Raw genomic sequence first — 19,305 nt, 5'->3', positions numbered from 1 at the left:
CGTTCCAATACTCCATCTTCACATGGGACGGCCCACCTTTGAGTGATGCAGGGTTGTGATGTGTCCTAAAAAGGCTTGAGGTTCTGAGGCCCTGGTGACAAGTTTCTATATAAATAGAGGACAGGTGAACTGGCTGCTTACTCTCTTATTTTCTACCGCTCTTGAGGGAGCAAGTCTTCCAGGCCTCTTGTGCAAGCTCTCCTGGGTGAGTCTACTTCAATGGATTTTTATGTTAAATGGTTTTTGGATATACTGGGAATGTTAGCGCATTCAAATTTGAAAACTCTTTGTGGGGGAAAAAAACCCCTTTTAATCCATACTTTTTGTCCAACTTTTTATTCAAACTTTGTGGTCAGTACATTTTATTTTTGTAAGAAATTGTACTTTTACATTTTTAAACTTTTATTCAGCAATGGCGCATTAAATTGATCAAAAGTGACAGCAAAGACAATTATAATACTACAAAAGATTTCTATTTCAAATAGTCAATCTTAAATGCTGTTATTTGAACTTCCTATGAATAAAAATAAATCACCCCCCCCTCCAAAAAAACTATTTTTTATCATGGTTTCCACACAAATATTAAGCAGCACAACTGTTCTTGACATTGATAATAATAAGATTTTTTTCTTGATCATCAAATCAGCATATTAGATATATATATATATATATTTCTGAAAGATCATATGACACTGAAGACTGGAGTAATGACTGCTGAAAATTCAGCTTTGCCATCACAGGAATAAATTACATTTTAGAATATATTACAATAGAAAAAAGTTATTTTTAATTGTAATAATGTTTCACAAAATGTATTATTTTTTACTTTATTTTTGATCAAATAAATGCAGTTTTGTTGAGTATAAGAGACTTCTTTCAAAAATTTTAGTAACCCCAAACTTTTGAACGGTAATGTATATTGAAAGTCAGTGACTTTTACTGTAAAAATAACTTCAAAACATCTTCCGCAGAAGAAACAAAGTGATACAGGTTCGGAACAACATGAGGGTGTTGACAGAATTTCCATTTTTGAGTGAACTACCTTTTTAATAATGAATTATTTCATGAATTATTTGTTACATACAGTACACAGTGGACCAATGAAATGCTGGTATTTTGCATTTTAAAACAACATTTCAAATTCAGAAGCACCGCTATAAAAATATTACAAACTAAAGCTTTTTATGCTCAACTCAAGATATCAAATAATAATAAAATATGTATTATTTATAGCACATTGCGAGTCTGCCATAGGGAGGGTAGGTCTGCATAACTGAAGATGTCAGAAAGCTCTTTTTAAGCAGAGAAGATGAATCATTTACATTTAGCTTCAAGTGCTACATGAATTCAACAAGCAAAGACAAGTATTTAATAGGCATTAATAAATCCTTCTGCTTTTTAATGGACATGTCATGTGTTTGCTCCCCGTGCCATTTGTGTTCAAACACCAGTTGTCTAAGCAAACATGTGCGACGAGGAAGAAACCACCGCTCTGGTGTGCGACAATGGCTCAGGTCTGGTGAAGGCTGGTTTTGCCGGTGATGACGCACCCAGGGCCGTGTTTCCCTCTATTGTGGGCCGACCCCGCCATCAGGTGAGACGACAATGCTCATTCACCTCATCTGGGATTTAGTGTTATTTTGATCCAATCAGTAAAGTGGCTCTTAAGTCACAGTAAGCTTTGACCTTTGACCCGTAAAACGATACTCTGCTAGCATCGATCCTTGCTTCAAATGTTAATAAGCAAACATTAATTCTAGAAAAGGAGTGTGATTGCTGCAGTATTTGAATCAAATGTAGAATCAAAAGTTACCCTGAATGTGTGTGATTGTGACTGAAAGCTTGCATTATTGTTTCTTTCTTTAGGGTGTCATGGTCGGTATGGGTCAGAAAGACAGCTATGTAGGAGACGAGGCCCAGAGCAAGAGAGGCATCCTCACCCTCAAATACCCCATTGAGCATGGCATCATCACCAACTGGGATGATATGGAGAAGGTAGACCATAAAATTATTTATGGTTTAATTAGCAAAAGTGCAGTCACATTAGGAAAAAAGGTCCAATGTCTATTGTTAGTAGTGTAGCGACCTATGAAGCACAACTCACATAAGAGGTCACTTAGCAAAACAAAGCAACTTTCTGTTGGTCAGTGAGGCAAATTCACATAAACAACTTCAACCCATTGCAAAATCTGTTGCGAAATTCCAGTTGATTTCAGTTTAAATGAATGGATTTCTATGGCGTTCTATTGGTGCCAAAAAAATAAATAAACATGAATAAATCTGTAGTCCTTAGAGTTCATCTTCATGCTTTGTCATAATATTCAGTGTTTTAAAAAGATGGTGAGAAACGTCTCAGGTTACGCATGTAACGATGGTTCCCCGAGAGGGAACGAGACGCTGCTAGCAGGACCAGTGTCTGAAGCACGTGTGAATCAACTCCAGTCCCATTGGCCCACATAGCCCGTGACATCACAGGCGGGCACCCGGAAGCATAAGAGGTAGGGCTGGGCGATAAATCGCTAACGATAATTATCGCGCAATATAAATTTCCTCGATAAACGATTACAAGAGTTCGATAAATGTTCGATATAATGTTTATGCGGCAAAGGCGGAACGAAACAGCGCTAGTCATTTGAAGCGCGCCAATCGGGGCGTTTATCTGCTCGGCTCAAAGTTCAAATGGCGGCATGGTGCGAGCTTCACTAGAGCAGATGCATTACTCGCTGATGAGTCTCGCTCATGCGAACACTAAACAGCGCTGTGAGATCCAGTGTGAAGCGCTTGAATTCAGCAAAGAACATAAATAACTCTGTTTACAGCCAGATGATACAGTGCTGACAAACAGGAGAAACACTGTGCGCAACAATACAGTCAGAAGGCTTTTTAATCTACAAATCGCCTGTTGCGAAATTCCAGTTGATTTCAGTTTAAATGAATGGATTTCTATGGCGTTCTATTGGTGCCAAAAAAATAAATAAACATGAATAAATCTGTAGTCCTTAGAGTTCATCTTCATGCTTTGTCATAATATTCAGTGTTTTAAAAAGATGGTGAGAAACGTCTCAGGTTACGCATGTAACGATGGTTCCCCGAGAGGGAACGAGACGCTGCTAGCAGGACCAGTGTCTGAAGCACGTGTGAATCAACTCCAGTCCCATTGGCCCACATAGCCCGTGACATCACAGGCGGGCACCCGGAAGCATAAGAGGTAGGGCTGGGCGATAAATCGCTAACGATAATTATCGCGCAATATAAATTTCCTCGATAAACGATTACAAGAGTTCGATAAATGTTCGATATAATGTTTATGTGGCAAAGGCGGAACGAAACAGCGCTAGTCATTTGAAGCGCGCCAATCGGGGCGTTTATCTGCTCGGCTCAAAGTTCAAATGGCGGCATGGTGCGAGCTTCACTAGAGCAGATGCATTACTCGCTGATGAGTCTTGCTCATGCGAACACTAAACAGCGCTGTGAGATCCAGTGTGAAGCGCTTGAATTCAGCAAAGAACATAAATAACTCTGTTTACAGCCAGATGATACAGTGCTGACAAACAGGAGAAACACTGTGCGCAACAATACAGTCAGAAGGCTTTTTAATCTACAAATCGCCATCATTAACCATGGATTTACTGTAGCACTAACTGCACCATAGTATTGTTTCAGAAATGTGGGTGTTCGTGTCTAATTTTATTATATTATTAATGTAGTCATGTATTAAATGTATTGAAGGAGGAGTAATGGAATATAATTAGAGTACTTTTTGTGATTAAGCTATAGCGTTTATGCATTTATACTAAATGTATTTAGACTACTGTTTTTCATACAAATACCCAGAAGCCATATTACATTTTTACCATGGTATTGAGGTGCTATATTCGTGGGTTTAGCTGTGATTATCATGATCTAAATGTATGCTACTATGGAAGACCAATGGTTAAAAAAACAGCTCAAACAGTCAGAATAATTAAATTTCACCATATATAAATGAGATTGTTACCATTTTTATAGATATTACTGACTTTGATAATGAACATAAATCTACATCTGCATCCTAACTCAAGCTACTATCAAATGTGTATTTCTAAGAGACAAAAAAATGTTAGATTATTAATATTATCAGGCAACACAAGACTGTTTCTTGATTTGAAACAATATTACTTATTAGAACATGCAGAACTAAGAATTTATTTTTTTCTATAAAGATATATATGTTGTTAAGGAAAAATGTGTAAACAATTCAAAAAAGTGTAGAGAATTCAAAAACGTGAAGTGTTTGTCGTGTTCTGACCATAAAGAATAGTTTAAAACCACAAATAACCGTCTGTTTTTTGCAACTTTCACATTGGAGTAAAAATCTACCTTTAAATTTGAAAGAAATAAAATGTGACATTTATCGTGATAATTATCAATATCGACTGATATATAAAAAAAAATTATCGTGATAATTTTTTGCCCATATCGCCCAGCCCTAAGGGTGCTGGCCGTATATGTCACCAGCTTAGTTGTCTAAAGGAGGCGAGAAAACACAAAAGCCCTAGGCATGGCAAGGGGACGCAGTGTCAGGGAGTAGGGATGGACAAACCCTGTTGAGAAGATAAGTGTTAGAATCAGAGCGCAGTTTACAATAGGAACGCTTTTCATCCAATACCTTCCTGAGATACGCTCTCTTCCTCTTAGCGCTTGCCCGCCTCTGTGCCCGACTTCTAGAGGGAAGAGGGGTGCGAGTGTCCATGCTACTCTTCTGATCCTGCCTATGATTTTCAGATGTAGATGGAGGTTTTAGAGGAAGACTTGGGACAGTGGGGAATTAACTTCCTGAATGCAGTGGACCTCACCTTTGCCTCCCTAAACTTCTCGACCACCACCTCAACGGAAGTGCCAAAAAGCCCAGAAGGTGAAAGCGGAGCATCAAGAAGAAAGGCTTTCTCCTTCCTCCCGATGTCTGCAAGATTTAGGCCCAATCCCAATTCTACTCCTTAGCCCTTCCCTTTTCCCCTACCCCTCTGTTTCACGCGTTCACGTGAAGGGGTAGGGGTGTCTTGATTCTCTTTTGGTTGGAGGGGTAGGGGTAAGGGGAAGGGCCAGATAGCCCTTCAAATGAAGATTTTTCGGGACCACACTGCAAACGAAGGGGTATGCATTATCTCAGCGTAAACCGGCTTCAGCAGCAACATGGTTGTCCGAGCGAACAAAAAGACACATAAATGTAAGCATTTTTGGCATTCAATAAATTCAATCATTCAATCGTGAGTTCATATTTACGGCTCGCAAGTTCAGTATTCAGTCAAATGAAGATTTTTCGGGACCACACTTCAAACGAAGGGGTATGCATTATCTCAGCGTAAACCGGCTTCAGCAGCAACATGGTTGTCCGAGCGAACAAAAAGACACATAAATGTAAGCATTTTTGGCATTCAATAAATTCAATCATTCAATCGTGAGTTCATATTTACGGCTCGCAAGTTCAGTATTCAGTATTTAAACTGTTATTAATAAAAGTTGTGGGGCAGTGTTGACAAGTTTCTTTGCTCCTGGATATGTAAGCTGCGCGATATCTGATGTGTGTGTGTGTGTGTGTGTGTGTGTGTGTCAGTAAGCAGCGCATTAATATAGAACGTTAATTAAAGGCTCTAATGCACACCAGCACATATACGTATAGTAGTGGTGTCCCAATTCTTAGGGGAATATTTTCAGGGGAAGGGGAAGGGGTATAAAATAGAATTGGGATTGGGCCTTAACTACAAATGCCTCTCAATAATCACCATTGCTGCCATCACACACCCACTGGCAGCAGCAGTCTGTTTACTGGCGTGGAGAGCTAAGGCTGTGGTGCGGCACAACTGCCTCAGGGGACAAACCCTTGCCCTCATCTACATCTCTAAGCAAGTCAGCTTGGTAAGCTTGTAACACAGCCATTGTGTGCAAGGCTTCGCCAGCTTGACCTGCCGCCACATACACCCTGCCATTCAGACACACGGTGGACTGCCATATTGTCTTCACATGCACTGACAAACAAACGGCTCCTGAAGACAACAAAAGTTGGTGACATATCTGGCAGGCACCCTTATACTTTCGGGCGCCTACCTGTGACATCACAGGCTACGTGGGCCAATGGGATTGGAGTTCTTTCACACATGCTTCAGACACCAGTCCTGTTGTCGGCAGTCCCCCATAGTGTCCGCTAGAGGACGCAGCGCAAGTTCTCTAGAAGGGGAACTCATTGTTGAAAAAAAAACTGATATCCAGGCAAACAAATAATTGTAGACATGGGCAAATGTATAGTACAAAACAGATTACTCCTTTTTGGCACAAATGGAATCCCATACATTTTGCTCGCGAAAAATCACCAAACTGGGGTAAATGTGACCAGTGTTTCTCCACATATGCAATACTAAAATACTAAAAATGCAATACTATCTTCTCAGATCTGGCACCACACCTTCTACAATGAGCTCCGTGTGGCTCCTGAGGAACATCCTGTCCTCCTCACTGAGGCTCCACTGAATCCCAAGGCCAACAGAGAGAAGATGACCCAGGCAAGTCCTTTTGAAGACTCTAAAATCATGGCATTAATGGTATTATTTCCATAATATTAAAATATATTGGTTTCTGTCTGTATTTCAGATCATGTTTGAGACCTTCAACGTTCCAGCTATGTACGTGGCCATCCAGGCTGTCCTCTCACTGTACGCCTCTGGCCGTACCACAGGTTAGCATTGCCTACATTGCCCATCATACAGTAGGTGCTCTAAACTGCATCTGTTTGGTTTTTCATGCTCTTATGATATGCTCCAGGTATTGTGCTGGACGCCGGTGATGGTGTGACCCACAATGTGCCCGTATATGAGGGTTACGCCCTTCCACATGCCATCATGAGACTGGATTTGGCCGGCAGAGACCTGACTGACTACCTGATGAAAATCCTGACTGAGAGAGGCTACTCGTTTGTCACCACTGGTAATATACCTCACTCTTTGCAGTTTTCACATAAATTATACTTGATGTGAAGGTTATATTCTAATGCACTCACTTAATAGATAATAAACTGTGTGTTTAAATGCAAAATATTGATAATTTTTTTTTATTTTATACGTCGCGTAAACGTTCTAGTTTTACCGTTTACGCTGTAATGAAATCTTCATTAGCTAAACAGCACCACCTTTTGGTCAACGCTAGTAACTGCAGTTAAAAGTGAATTGAACCAGTTGCTTTTAAAAAATAATTTAATTGCGTTTAATACCTTTCTAACTCGCTACTACAGCCGAGAGGGAGATTGTTCGTGACATTAAGGAGAAGTTGTGCTACGTGGCTCTTGATTTCGAGAATGAAATGGCCACCGCCGCCTCCTCCTCATCCCTGGAAAAGTCCTACGAGTTGCCCGACGGTCAGGTCATCACCATTGGTAACGAGAGGTTCCGCTGCCCTGAGACCCTCTTCCAGCCCTCTTTCATTGGTCAGTTTCTCATTTGTTCATATGAATATGCGTACATTATTCATCGCCACCGCCTTATACTTCTTGGTTCTGTTTTATTTCCCTAGTCAAAAATATTATTGGAATTTATATCACAATTAGAATGACTTCTGTATAGGATTCAAATATATAGCATAACTTAGACAATAATATTTTAGAACATACAGTTCCCAGTATGTTTCCTAAAGGATCAAATGTCCCTTTAGAACATCAATCGGAATGTACAGAAAGTTAGCAGGATTGTAAAACTCCTATAGCTCCCTGTGAATTTCAGCTGCCTATGAGGCGTCTGATAAAGATAATATCCAACTATAAGAATCAAACAAGAGTAAAAGTAATTTAAAATATATATAAAATATATTTTTAAATTTTATATTATTTTCATTTATATATATATTTTAGATTATTATTTAATTAGAGTAGAATTGGATCTAAAGTAAAGTACATGTTTCTAAATGAATCCAATAATTATTTATTTATTTGTTTTCTCATGATCACAATTTAATTTTCTCACAAGAAAAAAAATAGTCGCTCATTATTTTGCTGGTCAGTCACAAATTCTTTAATTGGCATAATCATGTAGCTCTTGAGAAAACAACATTTGTTATGTCGAGTTAACAAGAAGGCAAGACAAGACAAAATAATAATAAATGGCCTCTTAGGGCTTCCATAGAATCATGTTCACATTCTTTTAGGATTTTTGACTAGGTTTCTTCTTAATGATAGACATGCTTTGAATATCCATACATTATGCCTTCTTTTTTTTTCATCAATTATTAATGTAAGTTTCTAGCAGTTCTGAAACAGGGCCTACACTGAAGCACTAAGCCCACACTCAAAATATATTCTCCCTTTTGAGCCATTGCCAAGCCTAGATTCCCACTGATGAAAAATTAATGTTATTAATAATTCTCAATCATTTGCCCATCAGTCTATATGTGTAGTAACACAACCTTTCATGGGCACAGCGAAGCAGTCAAGTTTTCCACTGAGAAAAATTCAACCAACTGCATTTTTAGAGCTTTTTCTTACATTACAGTGCACTTTTAGGAGAGGTGACATGGTGACAGATCACCTTTTGTCAGGAACTAATTAGGAGTGTTTCAGTATATGGCCAAAGGCTGAGGGGCTATTTATGGTGTACAGGATTGTTAGCCTTGACATTGTACATCAATCACTGTTTCCTTATCCAGTAGAGCTGATAGGACAATGGCTAACCAGAAGTTCTTCCCATAATGAAATCAGCGCTATTATGTAATCATGAATTAGCATGGTACTGCATGTAATGTATTTAAATGGAAGTATGTTTCATGTATAATCCCATTCATCATCTATATGACATTGTCGGTAGGTATGGAGTCTGCTGGTATTCATGAGACCACTTACAACGGCATTATGAAGTGCGACATTGACATTCGTAAGGATCTGTACGCCAACAATGTACTGTCTGGCGGTACCACCATGTACCCTGGTATCGGTGACAGGATGCAGAAAGAGATCACAGCTTTGGCTCCCAGCACCATGAAGATCAAGGTATAGTTTTTTTTATGTTTAAATGTACAATATGAATATGCTATGCAGAACCAATGTCTAATTAGAAATCTATTTCTGTTTTTTTTTGACAATAAATAAGTAATCATTAGACTACAAAACTAATGAATATTGATAAACCGAATGTTTTAATAAGTATTATAATTTATTTTTATTATTATTTATGCAAAGTTGTTTTGCAATCTAAATGATTTTTTATAACGGGTAGAGATTATTTTTATTTTTAAGTGTCTGATATGCAGACCAATATGTATAACCGATCTTTAATTATTGTTATAATGTATTTATAAATACAATAGTAAATTAAAAATAATCAGACTACAACAATTAAACAAAACAATAATACTAAATGCATTATGGATATAAAATAATAATAACAATAACAACAACAACAAAAATATTATAGTTAATCATATATCATAAATCTCTATTATTATATTAAATCACAATGTAATAACACAATGTACGTTATGGATATTCTAATAACAAATTATTGTTATTTTTCTTAGTAGTAGTAGTAGTTATTATATTAGAAGTAGCAGTATAAGTAATAATAATGAAATATTTATAATGTACTTTGTATTATAGTAATTATGTATTATTGATATTTTAATACAAAATATAATAATAATAATAATTAGTAGCGGTAGTAGTAATAATATGTCCATAATGTACATTGTATTATTGAAATGATGGATTATTACATTACTTTATATTATTATATTACTTATTACTGATTATTATTATTATTATTATTATTACAAATCACAAAATAATGATACAGTCTGCATTATATTATTTTAATAATAATAATAATAATAATCATCATCATCATCATCATAATGTACATTGTATTATTGTTTTGTAATTCCTAACAATAATTAGTTTGTTGTTATATTATTATTGATAATGGTAATGCCAATAATAATTCATTTTTCGCTTGTCAACTACAGATGATTGCCCCTCCTGAGCGTAAATACTCTGTCTGGATCGGTGGCTCCATCTTGGCTTCCCTGTCCACTTTCCAGCAGATGTGGATCAGCAAAGATGAGTACGAGGAGGCCGGACCCTCCATTGTCCACAGGAAGTGCTTCTAAATCCCTCCTCTTCTCATTCTCCTCTGTCCTGGACTCTCCTTCTAGTCTTTGCACCATTTCGTGTCTTGTGTTTGTACTGCGGACGTTTGTTTCAAGTTCGCCTGTACAAGGATTCACATCTACAGCCACAATAAACTGTTCAATAAATAAATGTCCATATTTTCAATAAATTTATTTTGTATATATAAGCACTTTGTTAGACATGAATTGACAGTATGTTCTCCAGCTTTTAGGTTTGAGATCATGCTTCAGCAAGGCCACCGGATGGCAGACTGCTGCTGTGATATTACCACAAAACACCCTTGAGATCAGTGTCCTAAGTTGCTAAAAAATTTGTGTAAAATAAATTGCATCAAACCTGCTTATATCCACATTATAATGTCTTTTGATCGTCTGAACCAAAACACCTGTTTACTCTAAAAATAACGCAGATTTGATCCTGCCCTCTCAGGTTTTACTATGATCATCAATAGCCCTAAATATATGATGACGATAAGAAAACAGGTCAGTTTAATGTAGGCCAGAGGCACAGCTGATACTCTGTGGCTGAGCAACAGAAGAGTACACTGTGTTTCACAGCTGAAATCCACCAATCTAGGGCAAAAATATTAGAGGTAAAGAATACTATTGCAGTAGCATCTATATTGAATAGAGTGAAAACAGTTTGTTTTAGAACTTTGTATAAATTCTTTTCAAATCCCTCTAAGCATCCTGTTACATATTATTCAAACATCTGTAATCTGCTTTTGAGAGAAAAGTTCCAGAAATGAACCGAAAATGTTTCAAACGTTGCATCCTTAAAGGAATAGTTCACTCAAAAATGAAAATCTGCTGAAAATGTACCATGCTCAGGCCTTCCAAGATGTAGATGTTGTCTTCATCGGAACAGATTTGGAGAAATTTAGCATTACATCACTTGTTCAGCAATGGATCCTCTGCAGTGAATGGGTGCCATCAGAATGAGGAATCAAACAGCTGATAAAAACATCACAATAATCCACATGACTCCAATCCATCCATTAACATCTTGTGAGTGAAAAGCTGCATGTTGCTTCCGGCTAAACAAATCCTCTATGCATAATATAGCTTTCTCCAGTTTCTTCATTTGGTCTCTCATTCTGATGGCACTGAGGATCCATTGGTGAGCAAGTGATGTAATGCTAAATTTGTCCAAATCTGTTCTGATGAAGAAACAAACTCATCTACAACTTGGACGGGTAAAATTAATTACTTTTCAGCAAATTTTCATTTTTGGGTGAACTATTCCTTTAAAGGGATAGTTCATCCAAAAAAGTCTGGACTGTCCAAAATAACACTGAACCCCAACATTCTTCAAAATATCTTCTTTTGTATTCAGCAGAAGAAAGAAATTCAATACAGCTTTGGAACGACATGAGGGTGAGTGAATGGCTCCCGTCTATGTATCGTATCACCTCGAGTTTCTAATTATAACACAGAGACCCAGTTTTGTGGGTTCTGGATGATGTGGGTTGTAAAGGGTGTACAGTAGGAGAGGTTTAAGAAGCCAGACTTATTACTGCAGACGCTGCCCCACTTCTGACTGACGGAGAAATCAAAGACAAATGAAGGTGGAGACATCTAGGAGGTTACAGTGATTAATGCATCAAGACAACAAGAGAAAGAGAGAGAAATAGAGAGATGGGGAGAGAGGGAGGGGAAGAAAGCGAAAAAGAGAGTAGGCTCAGATCCATTATGAAATCTATTCATGCTTATTAAAATCTTATTTCGCTGCTCCTTTATTTCGCACAGAATGCAGCACATTCATTACTAGTGAAGAACATTGTAATCTTCTAGTGTTTGGCTCAGGTTCGGAAGTGTTGCTCAACAGCCCACCGTATGCATGAGTACTGATACAGACCAAACTTTCTGATTGTACGTATTGATTAAATGCAAGAGTGTTTACTAATTAATCCCTTCCTACACAGCAGTGGATCTGTCATGCTGAGAGGAGGCAGATATCAGTCCTGCCACTCTGGATTTTCAGCTCGTACATTTGATACACTTTCAGTATACATTATATCTATTATACATTGTACATTCTATCTATCTATCTATCTATCTATCTATCTATCTATCTATCTATCTATCTATCTATCTATCTATCAATCAATCAATCAATCTATCTATCTATCTATCTATCTATCTATCTATCTATACATGCCTATCTATCTATCTATCTATCTATCTATCTATCTATCTATCTATCTATCTATCTATCTATCTATTTTTTAAGTTTATCAGGGTCAGCTTTCAGGAGAGGGCATGTGCAAAAATGACTTTAACATACTTGGGGACTGTTATGGTATCAAATTTATCATCTGTAGTCTATTTTAGATACAATACTAAAAAATTTACATAAACGATCATGAAATAATATTTTTTAAACAAACGTATAATTTATTAAAAAAAAATTTTTTTAATTATTGTAAATGCTACAAAGCTCCAATCAAACGTTGTTGTCCCAGATGCAGGTGCGCTCGGGGACTGTGGCCCCGCCTGCATTAGTAAACCCCTCTAGTGCTGTATACGCTGGTCAGAAGAGCCCCTGAATCCAGCGCAAATATTCCCTGCCTCCCCTTGCATGTGCTGCGCGCTCGGGACGATGTTGCGCATTTAACACTGTCCACACATGCGGAATACACAGTCCTCTTCCCCCGAAGAAGTGCTAAAGGGGTCACTCCCATCTCTGCTCGGACTACTCGACAAACGCGAGCGATTCTACGGAGATTTTTATTCCTTTGGACAAAGGATAAAAAGCCAAAGAAGGGAAAAAGTGCGCTGGATGCTGTAAGTACGCACCTTTGTTTTCTCTCCACTACGCGTCCGTTTTGTCCCTGCAGTTTCTTCATTACCGAATGCAGTTTTCACTATAGGTTTTTTACTTTAAAGGCAAAGATAAGGAACTTTTGTATTGTCGGACAGAGCCCACACTTGACGAGCTGGTGATGCTGGAGATGTGAGGCTGGTGACGGACAAGCTCTTGGCAACTTCTTCTGTATCACAGGCAGAATACATATCAAATGCGTTTTGTCATGCTGTGCTGCTTCTATAGTCAACGCATGAGATGTATAGAATCTGACAAAGATGTTTAGACATAACTAGAAAAATACATTTTCTTCTGTGAGATCGATCATTTAAAGTTTGGTTTAATGATCTCTGTATTACTGGGAAGCACAAACGATCCCCAAAGTTTAGAGACCTTATATATAAGAAGGAGAGAAGAAAAAGCCTTTTGACAATGTGTGATGCGAACCTTACCTAATCAGTCAGATGTGTTGAGAAACATTATTTTGATTCCATCTTATTATTTTGTAAGAAACTTTTTAGTGCTAAAAAGAAGCTTAGGCTAAGACGCGGATTGGCCAACTAGAGAGTGGCCGATATATATGTAAGTAAGGAAGGATAATTATCAGCTTGAATATGTTTATTTTGCAACAATGATCATTTGACTGTACACTATCTCTTAATAGACGGCTACTAAATAAATATGAAACACTGAACTGATATTGATATATAATATACATTTCCTTTTTGTTATAATACTTAAGGACGAAAGGCGTAGGCTACAGCTACAGTGTTGCCATGGGCAACGGTCATTATTAGGAAATATATGACGACTGAACGACCAAGAATCAATTCTTCCAGAGAACCTATGCAATTGAGGTGTACATGTACCCTGAAATTAATTTTCCTCAAAATTGAACAAAAACATATTTGCAGAAATTATCAATTTTCCATTGACAGAATTGTTGGTAGATGTTGATATTTGCAAAATGGCCATTTAGTGGCTGATTTATCAGTTTAGCCGACATATCAGTCTTTGAGTAACACAGATAATCACATTTTGAGGAATGCAAAGTGACACTACTGATATCAAAATGGCCAAATTGTTGCCACTTTACTGGCATATCCAGTGTATTGTTCTTTAACTGATGCAGATAAACACATTTGCAGGAAGACATGATGCAGTATGGAAAGTGGGAGACTATAATGCTTTTTATCTGCATATACTTTTAAGCTAGAAACACCCTGTTTATTAAAGAAAACAAACCCCCAAAAAATGATGTTTGTAAAATTCAAAGCTTAAGTGTCTCAAGCATCTCTTGGGAACTTAAAATCCTCTAGGAGTTTTGACAGTAATTTATGTGCCTCTTAAAAGAGTTTTTAGGTCAGCATTATTCAGACACGCCACATTATGCGCAGATTCAGGTTTTCTCCCATCCACTGCTTGGGTACTGCTGGTCTCATGGGCTTTCCAACCTGCGACTCCATAGCAACGGAAAAGACAGATTCCACTAGTGACACTTCTCAGGGCCTCCGGAGCCACAATCCATTGTATCTTCCTTGATAAGTATCAGGAGACTTTAAAAGACATCTTGCCCTAACTCAACCACTCAGCATCCAGTGGCTTTATCAGTAAGTTCAGTGATTGTTCCGGTTTCAAAAAGTGCTTTCTGCTTTGAGTCCTGATGTTTTGATATGAAACTGAATTTCATGATGAAAATTTCTCTTCGGTTATCTTCAGAAACTGTATACCAAAGGCTAAGTTTAGGACTACAGGAGATGTCAGAAGACAGGAAATCCACCTCAGCTTTCAACTTGACATACACTGACAGCTCCGTTCAGCAGATTCTGCCTTTGCTGCTGCCATCTCAGCATACTGTACTTCAGCAATATGTCAAGATGTGATTTTCCTCTCAAGAGTCCTAATAAATACATCATTGATCGCTTTTCATTTCTGAGGCATTCACTGGGGCTTTTGACCAGCATGTGACATTCATAACACAATGTGTTTGATTGCTGTTGTGACTGAGCATAAAAGATCCCAGTCAGATTGCCTCCAGAAAACGGTAATTAGAAGACAAACAACATTATCAGTATTGTAATGCATCTTCAGCATGCGGGTCAAGGGTTCTGCTTGTAGCAGATAGGAGCCGCAGCTGTGCGGCTGTGGCGATCTATCCATTACGGGGATGGGGTTGGAAGCTCTCTGTTATCCTGTGTCCCACTGAGATAAGAAGCAGAGAGGAGGATTTTAGCAGACTGGATTTGCAGCCACACACTGTCCACTTCAGGCTTCTAAGCGATTTATGTACATAAGCAGGCCCAATAGATGATTCCAGGACTCCATCTGTGACCGTCTGTCTGGTTTATAGCAGCAGCAGTGTTGGAGAGTAACTAACTAAAGTAGTATAGGTTTTCAAGCATGAGCTAGCCTACTTTTTCCACGTCTGTGCTGAGGGAATTATCAAATGTACTTACCCAAACAGTTCTTTCTCTCTCACTATCTCACACTGAATACAGCATTTGGAAGTCCAGTTTTTTCTAGTGAATCGGTTCATTTTAAATGGTCACTTCTCTCATAGAATTTGAAAGTCAAATTCATTCCAGTGAGTCGGTTCAGTTCCTAAACAGTCCTCATGTAAGGTTTCAAAGTCCATTTCATTCAACTGAATTGTTCCTGAATAGCTATTTTTCTCAAATGCATAGTAGCTTTTGAAAACATGATTCATTCTAGTGAACCGGTTCATCCTAAATGGTCCTTTTCTCATACTGTATGTGGCATTTGAAAGTCCAATTCATTATAGTGAATCGGTTCATCCTAAACGGCCCCTTCTCTCATATGTAGCTTTTGAAAATGATTAATTCGAGTGAACCGGTTCGTCCTAAATGGTCCATTTCTCAAACTGTATGAAACATTTGAAAGTCTAATTCATTCTTGTGACAGTTCTTCCTAAAAGGCCCCTTCTCTCATATGTTGGGTTTGAAAGTCCAATTCAGTCTAGTGAATCAGGTCTTCCTAAACGGACCTTTCTCTCATATGCAGCCTTTGAAAGTACGATTCATTCTGGGGAACTGGTTCAGTGGCTTTTCGTCAGATGAGGCTGAGCAAAACACTGAAGCTGATAAAGTTAACTTTTAAATAAGTTTACCCACTGAAGTGCATAACTCTATGTAGCCTATATATGTGTGCATGTATTGTATATATATTTTCTTAAATACATGTTAGCCCGTGCTAAGTTTGAAAAACAATGCATAAATGTGGTGTCTCTCATTAAAACCGACCAATCAGAATCGACATTCAAATGACGCAACATCGCGGCTTGTCGCTAAAGGAGTTAGTTACCAGTGATCAGTAATGTAACTATTCAAGTCAGATTTCATGATCACATTAGTGTATCATCAAACTCTCAGGTGCAAAGAAACTTCAAATTTAGACAAAATATCGTTTAAATAAATGAATGAAACGAAATGAAACAGGGCACGTAGCTTGCATTTGCCATAATGAAGGAGTGGTTGATTGAGAGCGCATGCGCATAGGTGAATAGATGTTAGAATGGGATTCTCCATTCATGAGTAAATGTTTACTGTTTACAGTATGTAACTGTGCGTTTTTTTCCTATTCATTTACTATACTGACATAAGTTGTGTCGATGATAGGAGAGATTATAAGTTTATAACGAGTCAGTTTTTAAAATTTTAAGATATCAAGGGATATCCTATCACTTCAGGGGTACAGAGAACAATCAAAGCAATGCAAAGCAATACGTACATTTAATGTAGGAAGACTGTAGAGAAGATGTCAGTAGGAAAACAAAGCTAAATTAGGTTTAAATTAGGGTGTTTTTGTTTTATTTATATAAATGTACCTCTTCAAAGTCAATATTGTTACCTTAATTTATTGTAAACCCCACATTGTATTTATGCCAGCAAAATGTCTCTTATTAAATTATTAATTGTTGTAGTTTTATTTATAAAACATGTTGTTTGTGTTTAGTCAAATGCAGAGTATAAAATGACAGAGCATCCAGTTCATAATAATAATAATACTGAGTGAGAATTAAAAAAATATATATTGCTTAAGTAACTTTAGTGCTATTTTTTGTTTATCTGCTTCAAAGTACAATTAGATTGTATCATGGCAAACTACAGCTGAGTAGCTGTTTATCAAATTAATGGACATAAGTGCATTTCATTAAGATCTGATGGTTTCATTATTATATTATATGCTCTTCAGTTAAGGACCGGCATGTACTTGACAACATGTGGAGTGAAGGAATCATTAAATGGAGCCTCTAAATTGATTTAATTTTCCCTAGAGAGTGAGCGGTTGAATGGATGGATGAATAAAAAGATGAAAACCTCTCTGAGAAACAATATACTGCCATTGTTTGTACTCTGCTGATATGGTGTAAAGCAGCGGCGGTCCTCCGGGGGCTATAATTGTTCCCCGTATTGATTTGAGCGGATTCCTAGATGAGCTCAGATTGACTGTAGCCCATGGGAGGGGTTAAATGACATGTGATAGAACTGGGCCTTGGTTCTCATTTATTTTTCATCAGCTTCACCTCGTTTGTTTATAACGGTGATGTTCAGACAGCTCCAGAACTGCTTTGCTGTGATTCTACTAGTCTCACACCACCGTATATTTGAGCCCTAGTCTTGCCCTATTTTACAGCTGTGTGGTGTTGCCGTGAAGACACCAGGCATAAGGCAAGCGGACACAGATCCAGGCCAGCCCGTCCCCCTTTCGCCCTCCCTCTCTTTTCGCCTCTGTATGCCACTTTCCTTCTCTGTCTATCCGTCCGTCTCACTCGCCTGCTCGCTATCGAACTGTCTTGCTCCTCTGAGTCCCACAGCTCTGTTTCTCTCCTCTCTTCTCTGCGGTTTATTCGCTGGCCCAGATGAAACCCACACTTTAGTTACCCTTCTCCTTCCAGACAGTTCACAGAAGCAAGCGTCACTTGATAAAATGGGCAAGAAATCCCTTTGAAGGAGGGAGCCGAGCCATATTTGCAGACCGGTATTTTTAAAAAGTGGTAGCCTGCAATTGTTAAAGAACTATGTGATCTAAATCTTTAGCTTTGTTGTTGGAACCTAACGTACTTAGATTGATTCAGTGATGATAAATAATATTTTGACTTGAAAAAAATCAGTTAACTTACACTATCGTTCAGAATAATTTTTTTTATGTTTCTGAAAGAAGTCTCATGCTCAAAAAGGCTGTATTTTTTTTTAAATACAGCTAAAATTGAAATATTGTGATAGGGCTGCATAATTAATCTTATTTTAATCATGTCATGATTTTTGTGTCTCTCTATTAATTAAGTATAATCACCTGCAGTATATTCCAGCTGGTTGTGTTACATATCCGGTCCATGAACTTCCGTCTGCTAGCCATCAGAGGTCACCCTTTCCATTTTCATTGACTCTCACACTACACACTTTTGCATATCATCCCGGACTACATATCCCATCATTCATTGCACTGATAGCACACAGCACTGATTTCACACAGCTGTTTCACTGATTGCACACAGCTGTTTCATATCACTCACTCACTATTTAACACTCACTCTGATCCCTTCCCGCCGCCGAGTATTGTTTAGCGCTTATCTTTTGATAGCTACACTACAGAGCCCTCGTTAATTTACCCTGCCTTAGCCTAGTCTTGCCTTGTCTGTTTTCTCGGTTTCTGATCCTTGCCTGGTTTCCTGGATTTATCCCTTTAGTCTTGCCCCTGTTGATTCTGTCCGCTGTTCGTTGACCTTCGCTAGCCCTAGGATTATTCTTGTGTCTTGCCCGCCTTATACCTGTTTGCCATTGGTCGACCCTGCCTGTGTTTCTGACCTCTCTGCCTAATAAAGGTTGCACATGGATCCGCATGTCTCACGTCTTGTCAGCCCCGTAACAGAATACTCGGCCACACAAGGATCCAGCAGCTTCTCATATGGAAATTGGCCAGGTATGGACACTGCAAGGCTGTTGTTAATGATCTTCACGAGTCAAGTCATGTCACCGTTGATCTCCCTGAGTTCAGTCAAGTCACAACTGATCTCCCTGAGTTCAGTCAAGTCACAGTTGATCATCACGAGTCAAATCAAGTCACAGTTTATTATCACAAGTCTAGTCAAGTCACAGCTGATAGTCACAAGTCTAGTCAAGTCACAGTTGATCGTCATGAGTCAAGTCAAGTTATAATTCATTATCATGAGTCCAGTCTAGTCACAGCTGATCATCCTGAGTCAAGTCTAGTCACAGCTGATATTCCTGAGTCGAGTCTAGTCACAGCTGATCTTCCTGAGTCGAGTCTAGTCACAGCTGATCGTCATGAGTCAAATCGAGTCACAGTTTATTATCATGAGTCTGGTCAAGTCACAGCTG

The 19,305-nt window shown here is 38.2% G+C and overlaps 1 protein-coding gene across 1 annotated transcript; it reads left to right on the top strand.

Moving 5' to 3' along the window:
- Nucleotides 1–130: 130 nt before the first annotated feature.
- Nucleotides 131–10,285, top strand: LOC107589168 (actin, alpha cardiac muscle 1-like). The gene is made up of 9 exons (XM_016277528.1): nucleotides 131–205; nucleotides 1,452–1,594; nucleotides 1,867–1,995; nucleotides 6,426–6,536; nucleotides 6,625–6,709; nucleotides 6,796–6,957; nucleotides 7,262–7,453; nucleotides 8,823–9,004; nucleotides 9,976–10,285. Exons 2-9 carry the CDS (start codon nucleotides 1,466–1,468, stop codon nucleotides 10,117–10,119), a joined length of 1,134 nt encoding a protein of 377 aa, XP_016133014.1. The 5' UTR covers nucleotides 131–205; nucleotides 1,452–1,465; the 3' UTR covers nucleotides 10,120–10,285.
- The last annotated feature ends 9,020 nt before the right edge of the window (nucleotides 10,286–19,305 follow it).

Source organism: Sinocyclocheilus grahami, unplaced genomic scaffold (genome assembly GCF_001515645.1).
Source record: "Sinocyclocheilus grahami isolate Dianchi unplaced genomic scaffold, SAMN03320097.WGS_v1.1 scaffold113.1, whole genome shotgun sequence".
In the NCBI taxonomy this organism is placed as follows: domain Eukaryota; kingdom Metazoa; phylum Chordata; class Actinopteri; order Cypriniformes; family Cyprinidae; genus Sinocyclocheilus; species Sinocyclocheilus grahami.
Note: the sequence above shows the minus strand (reverse complement) of the source record. Positions and strands in the feature narration are given on the sequence as shown.